The 23962-nt window shown below is 42.2% G+C and overlaps 1 protein-coding gene across 1 annotated transcript in view; it reads right to left on the bottom strand.

Moving 5' to 3' along the window:
- LOC139266142 (protein diaphanous homolog 2) overlaps positions 1-23962 on the bottom strand; it is a 403303-nt gene that overhangs the window by 246841 nt on the left and 132500 nt on the right. The window contains exon 7 of the mRNA XM_070883986.1: positions 7393-7516. Coding sequence (XP_070740087.1) covers positions 7393-7516 — 124 coding nt within the window. The remainder of the gene's footprint in view (positions 1-7392; positions 7517-23962) is intronic.

Raw genomic sequence — 23962 nt, 5'->3', positions numbered from 1 at the left:
ATTTTGTACATTTCCAGCAGGGTCCACTATACAACGATCAGGAACAGGAACTCTGGACAATTTTCCTTTCCCTTACCAGAAGCACTGAAGCCAACTTTAGTACCACTGCTATCAAACCCAGCTCAGATCAGCTAAATTAGCAGAGAGTGGGCATCGAACCTGGGCCCTTCCTGGCTCAGAGACAGAAGGCTGAATTTTCCGGGGGGTCAGCGGGCGTGATCGTTGGTGGATCGGGTGGAAGTGTGCTTTTTTTCCTCAGCGGTTCGGGGCCCCGCTGTGAACCCGTCATTTGATACGCAGCAGCCAGTCTGACCTCATTACTTCTCACACTATTGACAAATCACTTCTGTCATCTCTACTTCACCTCCCATCTATTCCATCAGCACAGGTACCCTTGAAACTCTCGCGCCTTGATCCTCAAAATACCACCATAATCAGCCCTAACATCAGCATCACCAACCTCCTCCGCAATCAATTGATGCTGCATAGGACAGAGGGCATCAGCACCCGACCACATTGTTGCCCAGGAGGCCAGGAATGGCCTCACCTTGGCCACATTTACTTCACTTGACGCGGTACACCCTGGCTGCTATGTTATGCAACAGGTTGGCACCATACTAACACAATAAAGCCTCCCTACAATGCCCAATTCCTTTCACACGCATCACCATTGCAAGGGATAACGTTATGTCTCACCATTCACTGCCACTCACTAAGCTACTTCTAAAAGGTGCACACAAATCTGCCCAAGAACGCAAAGTGTTGAAAATAAAGGTTTCAACATTTCACATCACATGAACGTTGCATAAAAGACCCAAGTGCCTACCCTTGTGTGTTGTTAGTTGGTATGATTGCACCAGGATGAGGATGAGGATGAGTGTGAGGGGTGGCTAGTGAGATGGGGATGTGATAATGTAGATAGAGGGGGATAGGTGGAGGTCCAAGGAAAGTTGGTGCAAGGATGTGCAGGAGTAGGGTAGGGAAGGCAGCGTGATGGGGATGTGATGCGCGGTACAGCAGGATGAAATTGAGGGTGGCTTTATACTAACGTTTCACAATCTACGGAGATGATTGAAACATTTGCGCACAGCATCCAGGTCCTCGACCATATCCCTGCCTGGATATGGAGGGATGTCATGAGACAGCCTGGATGCAGCCGTGCACCTGTGTCAGTGTTTGCATCACTTCAATGCTGGAGAACACTGATAGCACAAATGTCAAAATAAAGTTGGCTACGGTCCCTTTAAGGAAACCAGCTGATGACGTGTCATCAAATCATGTCACTAGGCCTGCTTCCTCTAATTGGTCGGGAAATGCACTAGATGGACAAGCCCAATCAGGGAAAATTGATTTCAGAGGTCGGGCTGGAGATGGCGACGGGATCGGGATCCGCCATCGATGTCGCCCACCACGGTTCATAATATCGCGGCCAACAACTTTATCTCTCTGACTTCATTATTTACATTGGAACACATTTCTTAAATATCCTTGCTCTTTCATCCCACCACCATAATTTCTCACCTTCAAAGGAATCTGGTCAAGATAAGTTTGCCAATTTCTTTGCAGCTACTGGTGAGATGTGGCATTTTGGGGATCTCAGCTACTTAAAAACTTTCAGAATGATCCCCAATAGCCCCAGTGATATCGTACTAGATTCACAACTGAAAGATCAATTTAGTCTTAACCATCATAGCTACAGGCCTACCACCATAGGTGAGCTTTATCGCTTCTTAGCTGTACATGCAGAAATTCATCTTCGGTAAATGTGGGCAATCATAAATATTGGGTAATTTTTCAATAGCTTTCAGGATTACTGGTTATTTTGAAGAAGATTTTGCCTCAGACTAACCTTGAATTCAAGAAAAACAGTATTAGTGAACATAGCAATAGGAAACTTAAAGAAGAAAGGCACTGGATTAAAATTATGTGCAGTCATCCACAAAAAGAACTTGAACCTTTCATGATCTCAGGACGTTCCAAAGCGCTTTACAGCCAATGGGATACTTTTGAGTGTAGTCACTGCTATAATATAGGGACCGCAGGGGCAAATTTGCACACAGCTAGGTCCCATAAATAGCAATGAGCTCACAACCAGATCATCTGTTTTAGTGATGTTTGTTGAAGGATAATATTGTACGGGATACCAGGAAGAACTCCCCTGCTCTTCTCCGAATAGTGCCACCACCTATTTTACGTCCACCTGAGGGGGGAGGTGAGGCCTCATCTGAAAGACGGCACCTCCAACAGTGCAGCACTTAGTCCATAATCACGGCAATTTTTTAACCCAAGTGTCTGAATGGTTATCATTCAATGATGTTGGGTTTCACTTAAAAGTTTTTTCATATTTAGCTGATTCTTTTGTTTGTGTTTTTCTTCAATCCTTTTCCACTTCCTGCTTTTACCTCTCCAATCTGGAGGTGGAACTCTTGCTCGGGTATGATGTCACAGGCAAATGGGCCTGTCAGGCCTTTGCCTAAGTGACTCTGGACAATAAATGCCATCAAGTCATTGTACTGGGGAGCATCAAAGCCAAGTCTAATTTTGTTCATTTCAGAAATTCTGATGTGAACAGAGGTTATTAGACAGTGAAAAGGAGCAGCTGGTTTGCATTAATATATAATTTTGATGTGCCTCGTGCCAAGTAGCTTCTTCTTCAGCCATGGATTTAATGGTGAGCCATGAGGGACACTGAGGCTTCTTTACTCCACAGCGGTTGAGTTGTGGGTTTAGGGTCAGTGCATGCCATGAACCCCATGTGTTAATCGGGTACATTGTCTCTGTGAGCCGTGGCTCAGTTGGCAGCATTCTCACCTCCGAGTCATAAGGTTGTGGGTTCAAGTCCCACTCCAGAAGACTTGAGCACATAGTCTCGGCAGAAACTCCAAAGCCAGTAGTGAGCGAATGAATGCGGCACTATCAGAGGTGTCATCTTTTGGAATTTACCTGTTCAGGTGGATGTAAAAGGTCCCATTGCGCTATTTAGTAGATCAGGGCAGTTTCCCCCGGTGCCTTAGCAAAATTTATCCTTCAACCGTCATTACTAAAACAGATTATGTGGTCATCATCACACGGCTGTTTGTGGGATTCTGCTGTGCGCAAATTGGGTGCTGTGTTTCCTACATTACAACAGTGACTACACTTCAAAAAGTACTTAATTGGCTGCAAAGAGCTTTTGGATGTCCCGAGGTCGTGAAAGGTGCGATATAAATGCAATTTTTCTCTTTTATTAATGTTCACATCCCTCTCACAGGCAAACTGTGTGCGTCAACTGCTAGATCGACTGAAATCATCCACGTCAGTGCAGACCAGGAATTAAACTTGGAACCTCTTCACATATATGGCTGAGCACGAGATTGGATTGTGTAATTACCCACTAAACCTTGGGGGAAGAGGAGAAAGGTCAATTTCCTTGATCACCTTTGAATTTTTTTAGAAAACAAATGGTATTCATTTCATTGTTTTATATTAGCACCATTTAATTTAGATTCTGAGTGAGCATCATTTGTAAGGCAGCGCCTGGCATTGATAGTGCTAAATCTGGCTTGCTTATCATGACTGTCGACTTTTGGACCCATTTTTTTTTATGCAGCACTCCCCAGGGCCGGAATTAAAAGTGTAAAAACTGCTTTTATTTTATTATTTTATCTTGCTAATTGAGCATACATCTTAACATATACATAAAAAATAGTCCTAATCTTGTCAATTTTTAGCTGGTAAAACTTTGTGATGCAAACTCTTGAACGTAAATGTAATGTTTAGCAATATTGGACACACTAATCCGGATGTATTTATTCACAGCTGAAACTTGTTCTGAATGACCAACACCAGAACTAAACATTTAAGGCATTTTTACATTTGGTGCTTCTGTACTTCAGATCAGCAGAGACCTGCATTGACATTTCTGCAATCGGTTCTTACCCTGGTAGTAGAATCATAGACACAAATTTTAGGAGTCCATGATGCTTTTAGAGTAAAGGAACCAGGGTTTTCCACGTTATAGAAACATAGGTCTCAAGTTTCGGATCCCCGCTAGAACGGCGCACATCGGAGAGGCCCACCTAATTTGTAGAACAGAAATTGCGCCGAATACTTATCTCGCAATTCTCCGATATCTGTAGGCCCGTTTTCAGCTTGGCACGGCGCAGCAGGAGCTGCTGGGAGCGGAGCTACAGCCCTGCCCCAAAAACATTGCCGGCAGCTGCGCGCATGCGCAGTAGCTCCTGGCCCTCCCAACATGTCCTGTCTCCGGGCGACGACCCTATCCCTGGCTGAAGGGAAGTCGCCCCTATCACACGTCGAGTAGCCTGACAGCCCTTACATCTTCTGCAGCGGCCCGCCCGGCATCTCCTGGGGGAAGGCCCCGCCCGAATTCCTCGGCGGCGGCGGGGCCCACCCGAAGTTCTGGGCGGCGGTCTGGCATCTCCAAGGGGCGGGCCCCGCCCACTTGACATCTCCTGGGGGGCCCCATCCCAACAATCTGTTGGAGGGCTTCCGGTGCTGCAGTAGGTGAGTAGAAACTTTTAATTTTTTATTTATTGATTGATTTTAAAAAATTTTTATGGATTGATTTAGTGGTTGATTTATTGATATTTATTGGCATAAATGGCTGGTAACGCCGCCTTTTAAAAAAAAACTGTTCTCAAACAAAACTATTCTAACTCACTAGAATTGGAGCAAACTAAATGCCGAGAATTGCAATTTCTAAGATACTCCATTCTAAACTAGTTGCTCCAAAAAAAATAGGAGCAACTCGAGCCAAAACTTGAGCCCATAGAAAATAGGTGCAGGAGGAGGCCATTTGGCCCTTCGAGCCTGCACCACCATTCAATATGATCATGCAACTTCAGTACCCCATTTCTGCTTTCTCTCCATACCCCTTGATCCCTTTAGCCGTAAGGGTCACATCTAACTCCTTTTTCAATATATCTAACGAACTGGCCTCAACAACTTTCTGTGGTAGAAAATTCCACAAGTTCACAATTCTCTGAGTGAAGAAGTTTCTCCTCATCTCAGTCCTAAATGGCTTACCCCTTATCCTTAGACAGTGACCCCTGGTTCTGGATTTCCCCAACATCAGGAACATTCTTCCTGCATCTAACCTGTCCACTCCCGTCAGAATTTTATATCTTTCTATGAGATCCCCTCTCATTCTTCTAAATTCCAGTGAATATAAGCCTGGTCGATCCAGTCTTTTTTCATTTGTCAGTCCTGCCATCCCGGGAATCAGTCTGGTGAACCTTCGCTGCACTCCCTCAATAGCAAAAATGTCCTTCCTCAGATTAGGAGGCCAAAAGTGTACACAATATTCAAGGTGTGGCCTCACGAAGGCCCTGTACAACTGTAGCAAGACCTCCCTGCTCCGATACTCAAATCCTCTCGCTATGAAGGCCAACATGCCATTTGCTTTCTTCACCGCTTGCTGTAGCTGCACACCAACTTTCAATGACTGATGTACCATGACACCCAGGTCTCGTTGCACCTCCCCTTTTCCTAATCTGTCACCATTCGGCCTTCCTGTTTTTGCCACCAAAGTGGATAACCTCACAATTATCTACATTATACTGCATCTGCCATGCATTTGCCCACTCACCTAACCTGTCCAAGTCATCCTGCAGCCTCTTAGCATCCTCCTCACAGCTCACACTGCCACCCAGCTTAAGTGTCATCTGCAAACTTGGAGATATTACATTCAATTCCTTTGTCTAACTCATTAATGTATAATGTATATTATGGAATGTACCTGAGAGAGAGAGAGCAGGTATCCTGTCAGTTGGATTGATGTAGTGTAAAAGTGCCTTATAACTGCCACTCTAGACCTTTTATACTGTCAATTGTTTAGGTCAGAATCGAGGAAGACTTGCTTCCACTCGAAAAGTGAGTTCTCAGGTGACTGTACAGTCTAATACGGGAATTACAGTCTCTGTCACAGGTGGGACAGACAGTTGTTGAAAGAAAACTTGTAATTAGGGGCCGTATGGCCTACTCCTGCTCCTATTTCTTATCAAGGGGTGGTTGGGAGTCTGGTTTGCTGCACGCTCCTTCCGCTGCCTGCGCTTGTTTTCTGCATGCTCTCGGAGACTCAAGGTTCTCAGCGCCCTTCATGCTCTTCCTCCACTTATGGTCTATATATCTGTGAGCCAACTCCCTGTATTTACACTACTAAATACAGCTTCTTTATCTCTGCAGCAGAATCATAGATTTAGGGCCGAATTTTTGGTTTTTTTTAGCGAAAATGGTAGCGATATGTGAAACTTACTGTTTGCACTGTGCTATGGATTTTAGCTCGAACTTTCAACTTTCGGCCTTTACGTCTGCGCCGGGGTACATCGATAAGCCGGGGGCGGGGGGTTGCACAATTATTCGCGGTGCAAAAATGACAGTTTTGCCAAATTTAGTCTGGGGCTGGGAGCGCTACAAGAGGTCTTGGGAGAGGGGGAAAACATTCCAAAAAACATTTACAAGACCCTTATCTATCGAATCGCTGAAAAGTAGTAAATAATACTTTAACTTATCTTTTTTGCAGGTGTTCATATTTACCGCTGCTGGCAGGGCTGCACTGACAGGTTTGACCTATCGCTATTCTGGGCGTGGGGTACGGGTCGGGAGAGAGCCAAAAGTCCGACGCAAATTCAATCCGAGTTGTTGTATGTCGGCGCACCTCTCCCCGGTGGTACTTGGAAGCGCCGCCATAAACAGGTACCCGAGGATCCTACCCGGGCTTTGTGACTGGGTTTTCGCCGCAGAGTCAAATCGCAGCGAAAACCCAGTCGCAAATTTCTCGAAAATCCGGCCCCAAGTTTGTTGTGGGTCTATAACTCATATTGTGCACGAGTGCTGCTGGCTCTTTTGCACAGAACATATGCAGCCGGCAGCAATTCCAATGCTAACGTGCTGGGATCACGAAGGCCATTAGCCGGGAACACTGGTCTCATGGAATCTGGCATAAACATGCGTCTGTAGTAAAACCTGCTCCTGAGTCACCGCGGGATCCTTTGGCTGCTTTTAAATTGTGACTAGTTGGTGGTTGAACCACGGGATCCCAACACACATGTAGCATGCAGCCCATGACAACCCAAGAGTAAACATGCCAGAGGGGCTAATGCTGGCCAACCAGGAATATTCTGGTTGAACAATAAAAGGTCTTTCTGGTTGCCAGCTTTACTGAGCCCTGGTGGTTTACCTTTGGTTTGCAGCTGGCTGCGGGAGACCTGCATAAGTGGTGGTGTTGACATGGTCCTAATACAACACAAATGTTGCTGCACTGTCAGATGGGTTGCAGTTCTGTAAAATAGATTCTGATTGTTCTAAATGACTGATCACTACCAGTGGTGATCAGTGCGACAGGATTTCAAGTTATAACCCCAAGACATGTAATGGCTCAAAAAGGATATGGACATTTTCTCCACGAACTTATCATGCTCATCTTCGGTTTCAGGAAACTTCTTGATGTCATTTTCAAGACGCTGAATTTGCCGCTCCATAGCATCCAAACTGCTCTTCAGGTTTTGATCTGAAACTGAAGACAGCAACAGATTCAAATGAGAAAATGACAGCAGTCGAGAACATTTCTGAAATTGCCGACGAGGTCTTCATCTATTACTGGCGGTTTTCAACTGAACAGAATGGCTCTTCAATATACTCGGTCATCTTCTCAAATCACTGGTTATAAAATCGTTGACATTTAAAGAGTATGTTAAGATATTAAAAAGCTGACATCACATATATGAGAGAGATATCACAATTCCATTCAATCAGCTATTGGCACTTCTTCATTTCCATTTAGCAAGAAAATTCAAGCACATTTTAACAGCTGAAGTTATATCCTCAAAATCTGGTGCAGATGGAAAGAGACTTTCGGATCCCTGAAATTTGAGATACTTTTTTATAAATAACCAAGTAAAAAAAAACCAAACACAATTAGCCCGATGAAAAAGCACAAGTATGTTCTTATGTTATATATATATATAAAAAATTCTTACATCTAAGTGCACTCCTGTCAATGTTTTCCTTTATAAATTCCTATTTCCATATTTATAATGGCAAATACCCATGAAAACTTGTTAAGCTGTAATTACACCTTCCTGCCAGTGGTAGTACTGTAGTACTTCAATTTTTCATCTCTCAGTGCCTCACCTATAATGCTTCAACCAACTCTACTCTGCTTCCAAAATTGCCATAGTGTTTGTTATAGTAATAGAAACTTGAAGTATCATATAAAAATGAGGACAAAAATGTCAAAATGGGCATTGAATTAAATTTGCATGTTCTGGTCCAATTATCCCCCATTCTCTCAAGCTGCTTCACTTGAAGAACGGACTTGGCCTCAATTCCCCATGTGCAATGTGCAGGGAGATTAACTAGTGCCTATTTAAAGGTGGGTCCAATGTATACATCATATTTCAGATGGTTTATATAATCTTCAGATGACATCACCTCTTCCCCAGGAGAGAAACCAAGCAGCTGCCAAGCTTGATAAATTAATCAAGATCAATTAATATCTAAATTAACTCATGGCCTTAAAGGAACAGGTGAGGGTAACAGGTAAACAACATAAATATGTTCCAGATTCCAGACAATGCAAGCTATGCCATAGGTGATTAACTAGTACACCAATGAAGACACAGCTAGGAACATGCAGTAGCACTGAAATAATTCCTTCCATTGTTTTCTATTTTTCACAATCTTTGGCTTGTATACAAGTAATCAGTTTAAGTTTCCATTTGGACACAGAACAAAATAAGGTAGCAACCACAATATGAAAAACATTGTACTTGTATAGCATGATATATTTGAAAAGTCTCATGTGCATCACATGCAATGAATTACTTTGCAGTGTCGTGACTGTTACTAACAGTGGTTGCCCTTGATCTGAAGTCATCAACAGAGAGTTAGGTTCTACATTAGAGTCATAAATGTAGAAAGCATAGGAGAGGCAGAGACACAAGACATTAGAAAGACATGAAATATATTCGTGATATCTGCAGCAAAGTTTGAATTGCTTTTTCCTTTTGCCTAAACATCAGATTGGATCTTTGACCAAATCAAATTGGTTCATTCTTTCAACAAAAAGCAAAATACTTATACTGGAAATTTGAAAACAGTAAGTGCTGGAAACACACAGCAGGTCAAGCAGCATCTCTGGAGAGATAGAGTTAATATTTGAAGTGTTTGGACTCTTCGTCAGAACTGGAAGACATTACAGATTGAAGAGAGTTTAAATTGGAACAGGACAAGAGGAAAGGGTGGGGGGGGGGGAAGCGGGAAGGTACACATACTGGAAAAAAAAACCTGGTATGACCTCTACAGGAGATGGTTAAATGGCAGATGCGATAAGACAATAAATAGGCGGCATAAAGAGAGAAATCAAATACACAAGAGCAGGCGCCTGTGGCCCAGGAGCCTGATACACCAAGGGTTCAGATCACACCATCAGCGTGGTATTTCAACGGAATCCTCAACCCAAGCGCCAACCCACTCTCTTTCCCAGAAATGCTGGTGTACACATCCCACATTATCACCACCTCCAGCTTGAGTAAAAACAAGAGCAATAAGAACATAAGAAATAGGAGGAGTAGCTCATTTGGTCCCTCGAGCTTGTTCCACCATTTAATCATTTAATAAGATCATAGCTGATGTGTTCATGGACTCAGCTCTACTTCCCTGCTCGTTCCCCATAATCCTTTATTCCCTTATCGCTTAAAAATCTGTCCATCTTCGCCTTAACGATATTCAATGTCCTAGCCTCCACAGCTCTCTGGTGCAGAGAATTCCACAGATTTGCAACCCTCAAAAGAAATTCCTCCTCATCTCAGTTGTAAAAGGGTGGGCCCTTATTCTAAGACTATGCCCCTTAGTTCTAGTTTCCCCTATGAGTGGAAATATCCTCTCTGCATCTACCTTGTCGAGACCCATTATAGAAACATAGAAAACAGGAGCAGTAGTGGGCCATTTGGCCCTTCGAGCCTGCAACGCCATTCAATATCATGGCTGATCCTCTAGCTCAACATCATATTCCCGCTTTTTCCCCATACATCTCGATACTTTTTATGCCTAGAAATCTATCTATCTCCTTCTTAAATATATTCAGTGACTTGGCCTCCACAGCCTTCTGTGGTAGAGAATGCCACAGGTTCACCACCCTCAGTGAAAACATTTCTCCTCATCTCGGTCCTAAATTTTCTACCCCATATCCTGAGACCGTGACCCCTTGTTCTTGACTTCCCAGCCAAGGGAAGCATTCTCCCGCATCCACTCTGTCTGAACCTGTCAGAATTTTATACGATTCAATGAGATCCTCTCTCATTCTTCTAAACTCGAGTGAAAATAGGCCTAGTCGACCTAATCTCTCCTCATAAGGCAGACCTGTCATCCCAGGAATCAGTCTGGTGAACCTTCACGGCACTCCCTCTATGGCAAGTGTATCCTTTCTTAGGTAAGGAGACCAAAACTGCACACAATACTCCAGGTGTGGTCTCACCAAGGCCCTGTATAACTGTAGTAAGACATCCTTGCTCCCGTACTCAAATCCTCTTGCAATGAAGGTCAACATACCATTTGCCTTCCTAACTGCTTGCTGCACCTGCATGTTTGCATTCAATGACTGGTGTACAAGAACACCCAGGTCCCTCTGTACATAACACTTCCCAAGCCATCACCATTTAAATAATACTTTGTCTTTATGTTTTTCCTACCAAGGTGGATAACTTCACATTTATCCACATTATACTGCATCTGCCATGTGGTTGCCCACTCACTCAACCTATCTAAATCGCCTTGCAGCATCTTTCCATTCTCCTCACAACTCTCAATCCCACCTAGTTTTGTGTCGTCAGCAAACTTAGAAATATTACATTTGGTTCCCTCATCCAAATCATTGATATATATTGTGAATAGCTGGGTCCCAAGCACTGATCCCTGTGGTACCCCACTAGTCACTGCCCGCCACCCCGAAAAAGACCCGTGTATTCCTACTCTGTTTCCTGTCAGTTAACCAATTTTCAATCCATGCCAGTACATTACCCCCAATCCTATGTGCTTTAATTTTGCACACTAACCTCTTATGTGGGACTTTATCAAAGGCCTTCTGAAAATCCAAATACACTACATCCACTGGTTCCCCCTTATCTATTCTATCAGTTATATCCTCAAAAAACTCCAGTAGGTTTGTCAAACACTATTTTCCTTTCATAAATCCATGGTGACTTTGTCTAATCCTGTTGATATTATTTAAGTGTGCCGTTATCACATCCTTTATAATAGACTCTAGCATTTTCCCTACTACTGATGACTGTAGTTCCCCGTTTTCTCTCTCCCTCCTTTTTTAAATAGTGGGGTTACATTTCCAACTTCCAATCTGCAGGAACTGTTCCATAATCTATAGAATTTTGGAAGATGACAACCAAATCATTCACTTTTCCATGGCTACCGCTTTTAGTACTCTGGGATGCAGATTAGCAGGCCCTGGGGATTTATCGGCCTTCAATCCCATTAGTTTCTCCAGCACTATTTTCTTACTAATAATCATTTCCTTTAATTCCTCTTGCTCACTAGACCCTTGGTTCCCTAGCATTTCTGGGACATTATTTGTGTCCTCTTCTGTGAAGACAGAACCGTAGTATTTATTTAATTGTTCTGCCATTTCCTCGTTCCCCATTATAAATTCTTCCATTTCTGCCTGTAACGGACCTACATTTGTCTTCATTAATCTTTTTCTTTTTATGTACTTGTAGAAACTTTTGCAGTCGGTTTTTATGTGCCTTGAAAGTTTACTCTCACACTCTATTTTTCCCCTCTTAATCAATCGTTTGGTCCTTTTTTGCTGAATTCTAAACTCAGCAAAATTCTAAATTCTAATCCTCAGGCTTGCTACTTTTTCTGGCAACTGTGTATGACTCCTCTTTGGATCTAATACTATCCTTAATTTATTTTGTTCGCCATGGCTGGGCCACTTTTCCTTTTGTGTTTTTATGTCAGAAAGGAATGTATAACTCATGCATTCGTTCCTTAAATGTTAGTCATTGCCTATCCATCGTCATGCCTTTTAATGAATCTTTCCAATCTATCATAGCCAATTCATTCCTCATACCTATGTAGTTTCCTTTGGTTAGAGTTAGGACCCTAGTTTCGGATTGGACTACTTCACTTTCCATCTTGATAAAGAATTCAATCATGTTATGGTCACTCTTCCCTAAAGGACCCCGCACAAGAAGTCTGTTAATTAACCCCTTCTCATGACACAATACCCAATCTAGGATAGCCTGTTCCCTAGTAGGCTCCTCAACATACTGGTCTAAAAAACCATCTCGTACACACTCCAGGAATTCATCTTCCACAGTATTATTACTAATTTGGTTTGGCCAGTCTATATGTAGATTAAAGTCACCTACGATTATTGTAGTACCCTTGTTACATGCATTCTAATTTCCTGTTTGATGCCATCCCCTACACTACCACTACTGTTTGGAGGCCTATAGACAACTCCCACCAATGTTTTCTGCCTCTTGGTGTTCCAGAGATGAGGGGGTTAACTTATGAGGAAAGGTTGAGTAGGTTGGGCCTCTACTCATTGGAATTCAGAAGAATGAGAGGTGATTTTATCGAAATGTACAAGATTATGAGGGGGCTTGACAAGGTGGATGCAGAGAGGATGTTTCTACTGATAGGGGAGACTAGAACTAGAGGGCATAATCTTAGAATAAGGGGCCACCCATTTAAAACTGAGATGAGGAGAAATTTCTTCTCTCAGAAGGTTGTGAAACTGTGGAATTCGCTGCCTCAGAGAACTGTGATAGCTGGGACATTGAATAAATTTAAGACAGAAATGGACAGTTTCTTAAACGATAAGGGAATAAGGGGTTATGGAGAGCAGGCAGGGGAGTGGACCCGAGTCCATGATTGGATCAGCCATGATTGTATTGAATGGCGGAGCAGGCTCGAGGGGCCGAATATCCTACCCCTACTCCTACTCCTATTTCTTATGTTCTTATGTTTATGTTTTTAGCTCCACACAGACTGATTCTACATCTTGATTTTCTGAGCCAATATCCTCTCTCACGATTGCTCTGATTTCATCATTTACCAACAACGGCACACCACCCACCCCCTTTTCCTTTTTGCCTGTCCTTCCTAAATATCGAATATCTTTGGATATTCAGTTTCCAACCCCGGTCACTCTGCAACCATGCCTCCGTAATTGCAACTATATCGTATCCGTTTACATCTATTTGCGCTGTTAATTCGGCTACCTTATTACAGATGCTTCGTGCATTCATATACAATGCTTTTACATTTTATTAGACCGCTTAACATTATTTTGTACTATAGCCCTATTTGTCTTATTGCTATTTTTTCTTACCCGGACCCTATTTGTTAGTGCACTCTTTTGTTTGTATGCTCTGTCCCTCCCTGACATAATCTGGTTATCGTCACCACAATCACTTTCCTGCATTGCTTCATTTTCTTTACTCTTTAGCATTCTAGATTTCTCTCCACTGCGACCGTCCTCCTCCCCACCCACTTATTTTGTTTAAAGCCCTGTCTACCTCCCTAGTTATTCAGTTCGCTAGAACTCTGGTGCCAGCATAGTTGAGGTGTGGTCCATTCCCAAGGAACAGGCCTCTCTTTCCCGAGTATTAGTGCCAGTGCCCCACAAATCGAAACCCACTTCTCCCACACCAACCGCTGAGCCACGCATTCATCTCCCTGATTCTATTGACCCTATGCCAATTTGCTCGTGGCTCAGGTAATAATGTAGAGATTATTACCTATGTGGTTCTGCTTTACAATTTAGTCCCTAGCTGTTCAAACTCTCAGCAGAACCTCGTCCTTAGTCCTACCTATGGCATTGGTACCTACGTGTCCAACGACAACTGGATCCTCCCCCTCCAAGTTCTTCTCCAGCCCAGAGGAGATGTCCTTTACCCTGGCACCGGGTAGGCAACACAGCCTTCGGGACCCACACTCTCGGGTGCAAAGAACCCTATCTATCCCCCTTGCCATACTGTCCCCTACTACAACCACCTGCCTCTTTACTCCCCCCACTTGAATGACTTTCTGCACCACGGTGCCTTGGTCAGTCTGCTCGTCCACCCCGCAGTCTGCACACTTGTCCACAAGGGTTGCAAGAACCTCAAATCTATTGGACAAGTGCAGGGACTGAAGCTCCTGCAATACTACCTCCTGGATCCCCTTTACCTGCCTCACTCGCAGTCACACCCTCCTGTCCCTGACCATGTGTCAATTCAAAAGTATTTAATCTCAAGGGTGTGGCTGCCTCCTGGAGCAAAAGGTCCAGGTAACTTTCTCCCTCCCTGATGTCTCGCAATGTCTGCAGCTCCTCAATTTGGAGCCGATGTTCGTCGAGCCGCAGACACTTAGAGCAGATGTAGTCGCCCTGGACCAAATGTCCAGAAGCTCCCACATTATCTTATATGTTTCACTAAGACCACCTCTCATCCTTCTGAACTCCAATGAGTACAGGCCCAACCTACTCAACCTATCGCCATATGTCAACCCCCTCATCTCCGGAATCAACCGAGTGAACTTTCTCTGAACAGCCTCCAATGAAAGTATATCCTTCCTTAAATACAGAGACCAAAAATGTACGCAGTACTCCAGATGTGGCCTCACCAATAGCAGGACTTCTCTACTTTTATACTCTATCCCCCTTGCAATAAAGGCCAACATTCCATTTGCCTTCCTGATTAATTGCTGTACCTGCATACTAACTTTTTGTGTTTCATGCACCCCCAGGTCCCTTTGTACTGTAGCACGTTGCAATTTTTCACCATTTAAATAGAAATTTGCTTTTCTATTTTTTCTGCCAAAGTGGATAACCTCACATTTTCCCACATTCTACTCCATTTGCCAAATTTTGCCCAGTCACTTAGTCTGTCTATATCGCTTTGCAGGTTTTTTGTGTCCTCCTCACAATTTGCTTTCCCACCCACAAGGTCTGAAGTTGTTGAAGTCAATTATTAAAGTCAGAAGGCTGCAAAGCTAATATAAAGATAAAGTGCGAGTCCTCAAAGCTGTGCGGCCATTCTAAAAACCCAGAAGTTAGTCACCAATTTAGTACAGCATTGTGTTTTGTGTATATTTTTCACATACATAGATTGATGAACAAAATTGACAATAGAACACTGCTAGCATCTGGATCAATAATTGAATTCAAAATGACAGACGCCTCTGGAGAATTCCAACCTTGGAGGTGTTTAATTCTAGTCACTACACTTTTCATGGTTTTGTTTGAAATCATGAGCCATAGCTTGCTGTGTCTTAGCCTACTGTGCAATATAAAACATGCAGGTGCATGCTTGTGATTCTGCACACGTTAGTTCTGGATCATGGTCAGGTTGTCAAGGGGAAGTGCTAAGAGGAGACAGAAACAGGAGTAGGTCATTCAGCCCATGGAGCCTGTTCTGTTGTTCAGTTAGATCATGGCTGATCTGTACCTAAACTCCATTTACCTGGTTTTGCTCCATATCCCTGGATACCCTTATCCAACAAAGATCTATTATTATAGGAATGAAGCACTTCCCAAAAGGAAAGAGGAGAAGCCGGGGGGGGCGGGAGACAGGCATTGAAAGAAACCCAAATCAGTCCATCTCCTCCTCGCTGACCATTCAAAAATAACTTACGAGCAACACAGCTGTTTAACCTCTTGATCAGGGAAAAATCTCATGACCTTTTGTGGAGTGGGGGCAGAGAGAGGAGAACAAGGATAAAAATTAACTGATGAATGCATTGTTATAAGGCTGTATCAAATTTTTAACAATACCCAAGAACATACAACATTCTGAAAACAAGTGAGAGAATAGATCAGCCCATCAAGCCCATCCTATCCAGTCAACAGTACAACCTCGAACATTGGTAAGAACATAAGAAATAGGAGTAGTAGGCCATTCGGCCCCTCGAGCCTGCTCCGCCGTTCAATAAGATCATGGCTGATCTACCTCAATTCCACCTTCGCATAGCATCCCCATATCCCTTGATTCCTTTAATATCCAAAAAGCTATCGATCTCTGTCTTGAATATACTCAACGACTGAACATCCACATCCCTCTGGGATAGAGAATGTCAAATGTTGCACCTCAGTCCTAAATGGCCGACCCGTTATTCTGAGACTATAACTGCTAGTTCTGGAACTCCCAGCCAATGGAAACATCCTCCCAGCATCTACCCCGACAACCCCCGGTAAGAATTTTATACGTTTCAATGAGATCACGTCTCATTCTTCTAAATTCTAGGGATATACTTCCTAGTCTCCTCAATTCTCCTCGTAGAATAATCCCCCCCATCCCAGGAATCAGTCTGGTGAACCTTTGATGCACTCCCTCTAAGACAAGTATATCCTTTCTTGGGTAAGGAGACCAAAACTGTACACAGTACTCCAGGTGCAATCTCAGCAAGGCCCTATATAATTGCAGTTATTCTTCTTCATTCTTATATTTCAACTCCCTTGCAAGAAAGGCTAACATTTGCTTTCCTAATTGCTTGCTGTACCTGCATGTTCACTTTCAGAGATTCGTGTGCAAGGATACCCAGGTCTAAAGACCAACATTTCCCGAACTTTCACCATTTAAAAATATTCTGCTTTTCTATTCTTCCCATCAATGTGGATAACTCTTGCCCCCTCACTTAACCGGTCAATGGGCTGAATTTTCGCCACCATTCTGCGCTTTTTCCTTGGCGTCCGCTGTTTTTTTTGGAGCAGACTGAAATCTGCAAGTTTCGCCAAAGTTTCTGCACCATCGTAAACTACTTACGGTTGATTTCTGTAGTTCCCGATTTTTTTTTACATCACTGGGAATGCTGACAGCGCCATTTCTGGCCATTTAAGCGCGTTTAAGCAGTGCACCGTTCTGAAAAACCTTACCTGAACTTAAGAAAATCAGCATAGGGAAGACGCCATTGTTTTAGTGGAGCTGAGGTAAGTTTTGGAGGGAGGAAAGAAGACACGGTACTGGGGGCAGGGGGCCTTTTGGCCCGGGATAGGAACGGCATTGGCGCCTTGGGCCCTTTCGGCCCGAGATAGGAGCAGCACCGGCACCGTGGACCCTTTTGGCCCGGGATAGCAGTGGCACCAGGGCTCTACAATTGCCTATGTTTTGTGTATGTTTCACTTTGCAGCCTCAGCCCTTTGGTGTCCATCGTTACCCTGGCAATCTGTTTTTCGGCGCAGATCTTAAGCTCCACCCACATAACTTAAGGACAATCTGCACCGCTCCAAAATTAAAGTTTATTCCAGCAAAACTTGCAACTATTTTTTTTGGCACAGTTGGCCACTAAAAAAAAAATTGTACGTACCTCTTCAACTGTGTCAAAAATCAGCAATATGGAAAATTGGTCCCTATATCCGTTTGCATTCTCCTCACAACTTATTTTCCCACCTAGCTCTGTATAGTCAGCAAACTTGGATACATTACATTCCATCCCTTCATCTAAGTCATTAATATCGATTGTAAATAGCTGAGACCCAAACACTGAACCTTGTGGTACCCCACTACTTACAGCCTGCCAACCTGAAAATGACCCATTTATTCCTACACTGGGTTTTCTGTCCGTAAACCAATCCTCAATCCATACTAAAATATTACCCCCAATCCCATGAGCTCTAATTTTGTGCAATAACCTCTTGTGTGGCACCTTATTGAATGCTTTTCGAAATCTAAATACACTACATCCACTGGTTCCCCCTTATCTACCCTATTCACCCACCCTCAGCCAAGGCAACAGAGGAAAAACACTGCAGCCAATCTAGAAAAAACTCTGGGAAATTTCTCTCCACCTGACATTTAATGAAAAGAAAAAATATTCTTTGGAACAATATATCGACTTAAGCCATGATGCCCATAATGATTATATTTTAAAATGCTGCGATCGCACAAAACTTGGACTATACCTGCATTATTGTTTTTCACAAAGACTAAAGTTACAATTTCTCCCCTCAGGCAAAAATTGAATTTATCAACTTCTTCAGGTCATTTATCCAATTTTTCTTCTCTCTGGTGGTCTGGGACATAAATTATCCATGGCTGACTTCTGATACGGTTGCTTTAAACCAGCTGTCAAGTGCTTGGTGCTGAAGCATTTCTACAGATCAAACGTACTATTCTTCGGGGAGGTGCCTGACCACCACCCTTGGAAACCTCCACAAGATCATGCCTGAAATTGGCAACTCAGCAACATTTGCTCCGAGGACTTTCTTGGCCCAATAGGAAGGTTTTACCTAATGTTGCCTTAATGGTTCAGCAAATAGAGAGCAGGTGGAAAGGCAAGGAAAGTCTGAACTCTGATGGTTTTTCTGTTTCTTCGTAAGCTCATTTTCAGTTGGGCAGGGGTAAGGGTGCTGAATCTGTCTCAGCATTTGGGTTGGGCTGCCTATGGGCAGTAGGTGAGGACATAATCAGGCTTGTCTATGGTGCCTCATGGTTGATTAGCCTGCTGGTATTCTCAGGATGCGCCAAAAATGCTTCATGTATAATCATTTATTTTTGAAACCGGCAACACAGTTAAGGTTCACACCTGAATAATGACCAGTGAGTAATGTGTTTAAAGGATGACTGGCATGCAGGAAACTGCATCCCAGCAAGGAGGCAATGTCTTCAGGACAGAAGAGGAGAAAACTGTCAAGGGAGGAAAAATTGAATGAGATTTTTTCTAGTCAAAATATTTCTCCTTGCTTGCTTTTAAACATAAATACAAAAATATATTAAACCTTACATGAAACATCCTTGGTTAATTGTATCCTCACAGAGGTTGACATTTCGAGTCTCTGTTTTTCTCCAGTGTTGTTCTGATGATTGAGGTTAGAAAGAGTGATTGCATGCATCATAGAGTGGGTGTATCAACTTTAATGGAAGCTGGTGCACTGCGTCATCCTGGGGGCCAATCTGAGACTGCGTTGTTTGAAGAAAAAAATTAGATGGGCATGTTGCACACTTAACTGAGAAGTGATTCTTTTCTGATGGCCACAGATTAGCCCATAGGCTACTTTGAAGCGGCAGCTCTCAGTGATGTCAATGGAACATGTTGCTGGACTGCACCATCAGATTGGCTGCAGACGAAATCAAAAGTCTGAAATGTTGGCCTTACGAGGATATTTAATACAATGCACTATAAATGGCTATAGGTATATGTTTTGTGGGAAAGGTTTGAGATACATTCTGCCGTGTAAAGACATCATATCTTTTTTCTGTGCTTATTTGATGGTATTCAACATTTGGGCCAGACTTTGTTGTAACTTAATAATGGCCTGGAATTTCAGTCTGGATGATGACTGCAACTTTGGGATTTGGCGCACAGTCATTTACAGCTCTGACACAGGCTGCGCTGTGCCCCCACCCCCCACCCCACCCAAGTTGGCAATCAGTTTAATCACATAAATCAGGGAAACTGACAAAAACTTCGGCTCTTCCACAGTAATTACGCTGTTAATCCCTTGGGGTCTAACCTTTAGTGGGAATTTAAGTGTAACTGGGGTTTTAACAGCAGATTGACGACTAAACAAAGGTTATGGGCCTGAAAAACCCATTTTAATTTTGTGCAATGTTAGTGAAATCTATCCATTTTAATAAAAATTTAAAATTAAGATTTTTTTTTCAAGTTTGTCCATCTTTATGTCAGGTTTGCTTTTTCCCCATGCGATAGCCCCAATCTTTGTTTTGCTCTCGCTAACATTTTTTTTAAAAAACAGTTAGAATCTTAAGAGCTTACTCACTTCCTTGTTCGCTGTCTGGGAGAATTCCACGTTTTGATTGGCTGCTTAGACAGCTTGTTGCTATCACAGCAGCTTGTACGAGGGGATCTCCACTAAATGCCATTGATTTGAAATGAACGTTGGAAAACACCAAGTCCTTGACACAGAGATTAAGAGATCTTTGTGCGAAACTTACTTCGGGCCAGCGGCAAATGCCTTCGCTTCACTGCTGACTGCAAATTCCAGGCCATTGTAATGTTTGTTTCTGTATCTCTGGTAGAGTAACCTGCATGAGAAATATTTATCACTTTTCTGAGTGACAAGTACTGTACAATTAAGATTTGTGCAGTAGCTGGGAGGAATTCTAATTAAAATGATTTGCCAATACTAGCACTTCTACAGCCTGAACTAGATTTATGTCAATAATGAACAGTTATTAGCCTCATTCAAAATATTATCTGGTGAACAAAGTGACATGCACTGAAATTTTGTGTAGCGGGGTGGGGGGAGGATAAGGTCCATATTCCTGGAATTGACGGTGCCTGACAATGTTAAAGGAGGAGAATTACTTGCATCCAAAACTAAAATTTCATGGTTTAATAGACCGGTTATCAGAGACAGTGCAAAATGCAGACATCTATTCTTTATTTGACTTCTAATGAGCTCATTAGTAGACCAGCAGCACACTTTAAACAAATTTAGGGAAAGAGATGCTCGTAGATCACAGATCTTCACTTGAATACTGATATCTCACAGCCCTTACCTCCAACATAAGGATAGTATTAGAACTCAAACAGTTACACCTGACCTTCATTACTAATGTATACTGTGAATCAATTAGTGCCTGAGAAAGCATCCTTTATAAATTAACGTCTGTACGATAGTCATTCACAGTACTAATGTGAATGCAAAGATTGACGAAGAATTTCAGCGAGGTGTTGGCCTGTTTCAGTAAATAGAGAATCCTGCACCTTCTGGAGTGCCAGTGATTTATCTAATGTTGGGGATTATGTTCGAACTCATGAGTAATGTAGTGATTTAGTTATTAAGTATTCCCCAAGCGATAGTTAAATCCCCTATCACACTTCACATGATGCTTTCTTCTTATGGTGTGATTATTTTTTGAAATCCTAAAATTTCTTGACTTCATTGAGTGTTTACTACAGTGGGATATTAAAGAATAGCAGTACGTACTCCTGAAGTTTGGAGACTGAGATGCTGCCATTCCTCAATATGTTCTTGCAGAAATTACTCAAAAGTGAATAAATTAAAAAAAAACTAAAATATCTGACCATAGTGCTTCATTCATTTCACAACCTCTCTTAACATCTCACAAGAGGAGTTATATACCAATCAAGCTATAATGCCACATGATTTAAAGTGCACTGAAATAAGCATAACACTGGCAGAGTAACTTTCTGTCTCCATCTGTCAACTGTAGGGGCTGAGCTGCTCCTATCCAATCTTAAAGAAATAACTTTTTAGCTACCATTTATGCCCTCTCACTGCTAAGACTACCCTGCACTAAAAGTGAGGTACCCTGTAGTATTACCAGCAAGATGAAATCTCAAGCAATAAATCAGGTACCATAAAGGTTCTTTTTTAACATCACTGCCCCATTGAATAATAATCTCAAATGCCACAGCACTGTTTTTATTAGACAGTTTACAACTGTAAGATAGAACTGCTTTCAAAGCATCACAATGTAGCTTTGCTAAAGGACATACTAGTATGCTGAGCTGCACCTGTTGCTGGTTAAAAATAATTCACAATGAAAAGTGATTGACTGAATTTCTATGTCCTTATGGGTGAGGACAATCAGGCATGTCACATACTGATGCGAGATGCTGATTTCAAACACCAAAGGCCTCCTTCAGAATCAAATGTTTTCGTAAAACTGAATACACAGCCTCTGGGTAAGTAAGTGCACATTCTATTGTTTGGCAACTCACCATCTTAAGTCTATGGCAACAAAATGGACTTTGCCTCCCGTAGAGGATTAAAAATCGGCACACCACAGGAAAGCATATGGCCTCAGAGTGATTTTTTTAAAAACTGAGATTTATGATGTTTATGATGTCACTTACAGGCAATAATACTTCAGGCTTAACAGCATAGTTTCTCAACTCCACACTCTGCAGAGATACTTGGTGGCATCTCTCAATTTTCTGATGAGTAGGGCCTTCCCAAATATATCAGCCAATCTCTCTCAAACTTTTATTTCTATGCCATTACGGTTTTCGTGTTTTGCTACTAATTTCAGATTACTGAACATCAGATGCTTGAGCTTTGTGCCGAACAGTCATAGGTATGACAGTGAGTACTGAACAACAACAACTTGTATTTATATAGCGCCTTTAACGTAGTGATACGTCCCAAGGCACTTCACAGGAGTATTATGAGATAAAAAATTTTACACACACCGAGTTGCACAAGTAGAAATTAGTGCAGGTGACCAAAAGCTTGGTCAAAGAGGTTTGTTTTAAGAAGCTTCTTGAAGGAGGAAAGGGAGGTAGAGAGGTTTAGGCAGGGAGTTCCAGAGTTTAGGTTCTGGCCACCAATGGTTGAGTGATTATAATCAGGGATGCTCAAAAGGGCAGAATTAGAAGAGCGCAGACATTTCGGAGGGGTTGTGGAGCTGGAGAAGATTACAGAGATAGGGAAGGGCGAGGCCATGGAGGTACTTGAAAATAAGGATGAGAATTTTGAAATCGAGGCATTGCTTAACCAGAAGCCAATGTAGGTCAGCGAGCACAGGGGTGATGGGTGAGCGGGACTTGGTGTGAGTTATGACATGAGCAGCCGAGTTTTAGATCACCTCTAGTTTATGTGGAAGGCCAGCCAGGAGTGCAATGTGAACGTTTATCCAAATAAATTCCAACATTATTTTCCATTGGTAAGGTGGAAACAATTTGAAATATTCTTTAATTTCTTAAATAAAAATATTTCTATTTTTCAGTGTTATAAAACGGAGCAAGTGAGACAGTCGCACAGCAGTGAAATCTCAATCTCAGCTGTGCTGCTGGGCAAGGCACCAAGCCACAGCCCAGCAGCTTGCTGCTGCAGATGATAGATTGGAATAAATGATCTTTTCTCGTGGCTGCCTCAATAGATATAGGTGAAGATTATTCTGAGGAAGGTTACTGCTCTCTCAGACACAGAAAGTAAACTCTTCAGTAAAACCAGAAGTCAAAGGGAGAAAATATAAGGTTGATATATCGAAGGCAGGGGGTGGGGGGGGGGGGGGGTGAAGAGAAAGAGGACGAGGGAATTAAAGAATTACATTTTTTATTTATTTATAAACAGTGAATACAGAAATGCCAACACACATCAACAGGACAGCCCTGATAACATAAAGCCCTTTAAATCCACGGCATCAAATTTTGTACTTTTACTATATTTTAATTGGATTTCAATTTCATGTAATTCTAAACTGTGATAATCAATTGGTGAAACTAATTGCAAGTCAGATTTGATCTCCATTCTTTTTTATTTGAAAAAAAATCCATAAAATATAAAATTAAACACCCATAAAAAGTGTAGCCGAGCTTTGTACATTTTTTTTATATAGCTGTGAAGAGGAAACATCTCTATTCAGAAAGTTGCAAAGAACATTCAGTACTCCAAGGTTAATGTGCAAGTGTTGCATTACATAGTTACTGCAAATGACCTTCACTAATGTCATGCTCACTTGAACATACTGAAAATCTAAGTGTAACTTAAATGGGAGCATATCATTCATAACTCACCAATTAATTTTAAATTATATAGTGAAATAAATATTGTTGAAAAATGTTAAGTGGCAAGCTGAAATCTACAAGCAGCATTCAGTGAGCTTGAACTGTGTACCAAGAATGCCCCTGGAACAGATGTCAAAATACAGGACTGTAGTGTTTACAGGTAGACAGTTCTTTCCTATCCAGCAGTTACTCTGTCTATGATCAATACACTGTTACTGAACTCTCAAAGAATGCTAGTTACTTGCATAAACAATCACCATTTTAAGGAACATGTATAACAAAGATGTCTTGTAGCTTTTACATCTAATTTATGCTTTTTTTCATTTGAGTTTTATTTGAAGGGTGATTCACTGCCTCATTTCCACTGTTGGTGCTCCAGTCACAAGAGCGATTTTATACATAAATTAGCAGGATTAATCTGAGCATTCCTGTGTCTATAAAATTCTGATATACAAATCCAACTTGCTCGTGAAAAGATTGAATTCTTGGCAAAGACCACACAGGCTCGAGTTTAAATCCTTTA

The sequence above is a fragment of the Pristiophorus japonicus genome, chromosome 6, assembly GCF_044704955.1.
Source record: "Pristiophorus japonicus isolate sPriJap1 chromosome 6, sPriJap1.hap1, whole genome shotgun sequence".
Taxonomy (NCBI): Eukaryota; Metazoa; Chordata; class Chondrichthyes; family Pristiophoridae; genus Pristiophorus; species Pristiophorus japonicus.
Note: the sequence above shows the minus strand (reverse complement) of the source record. Positions and strands in the feature narration are given on the sequence as shown.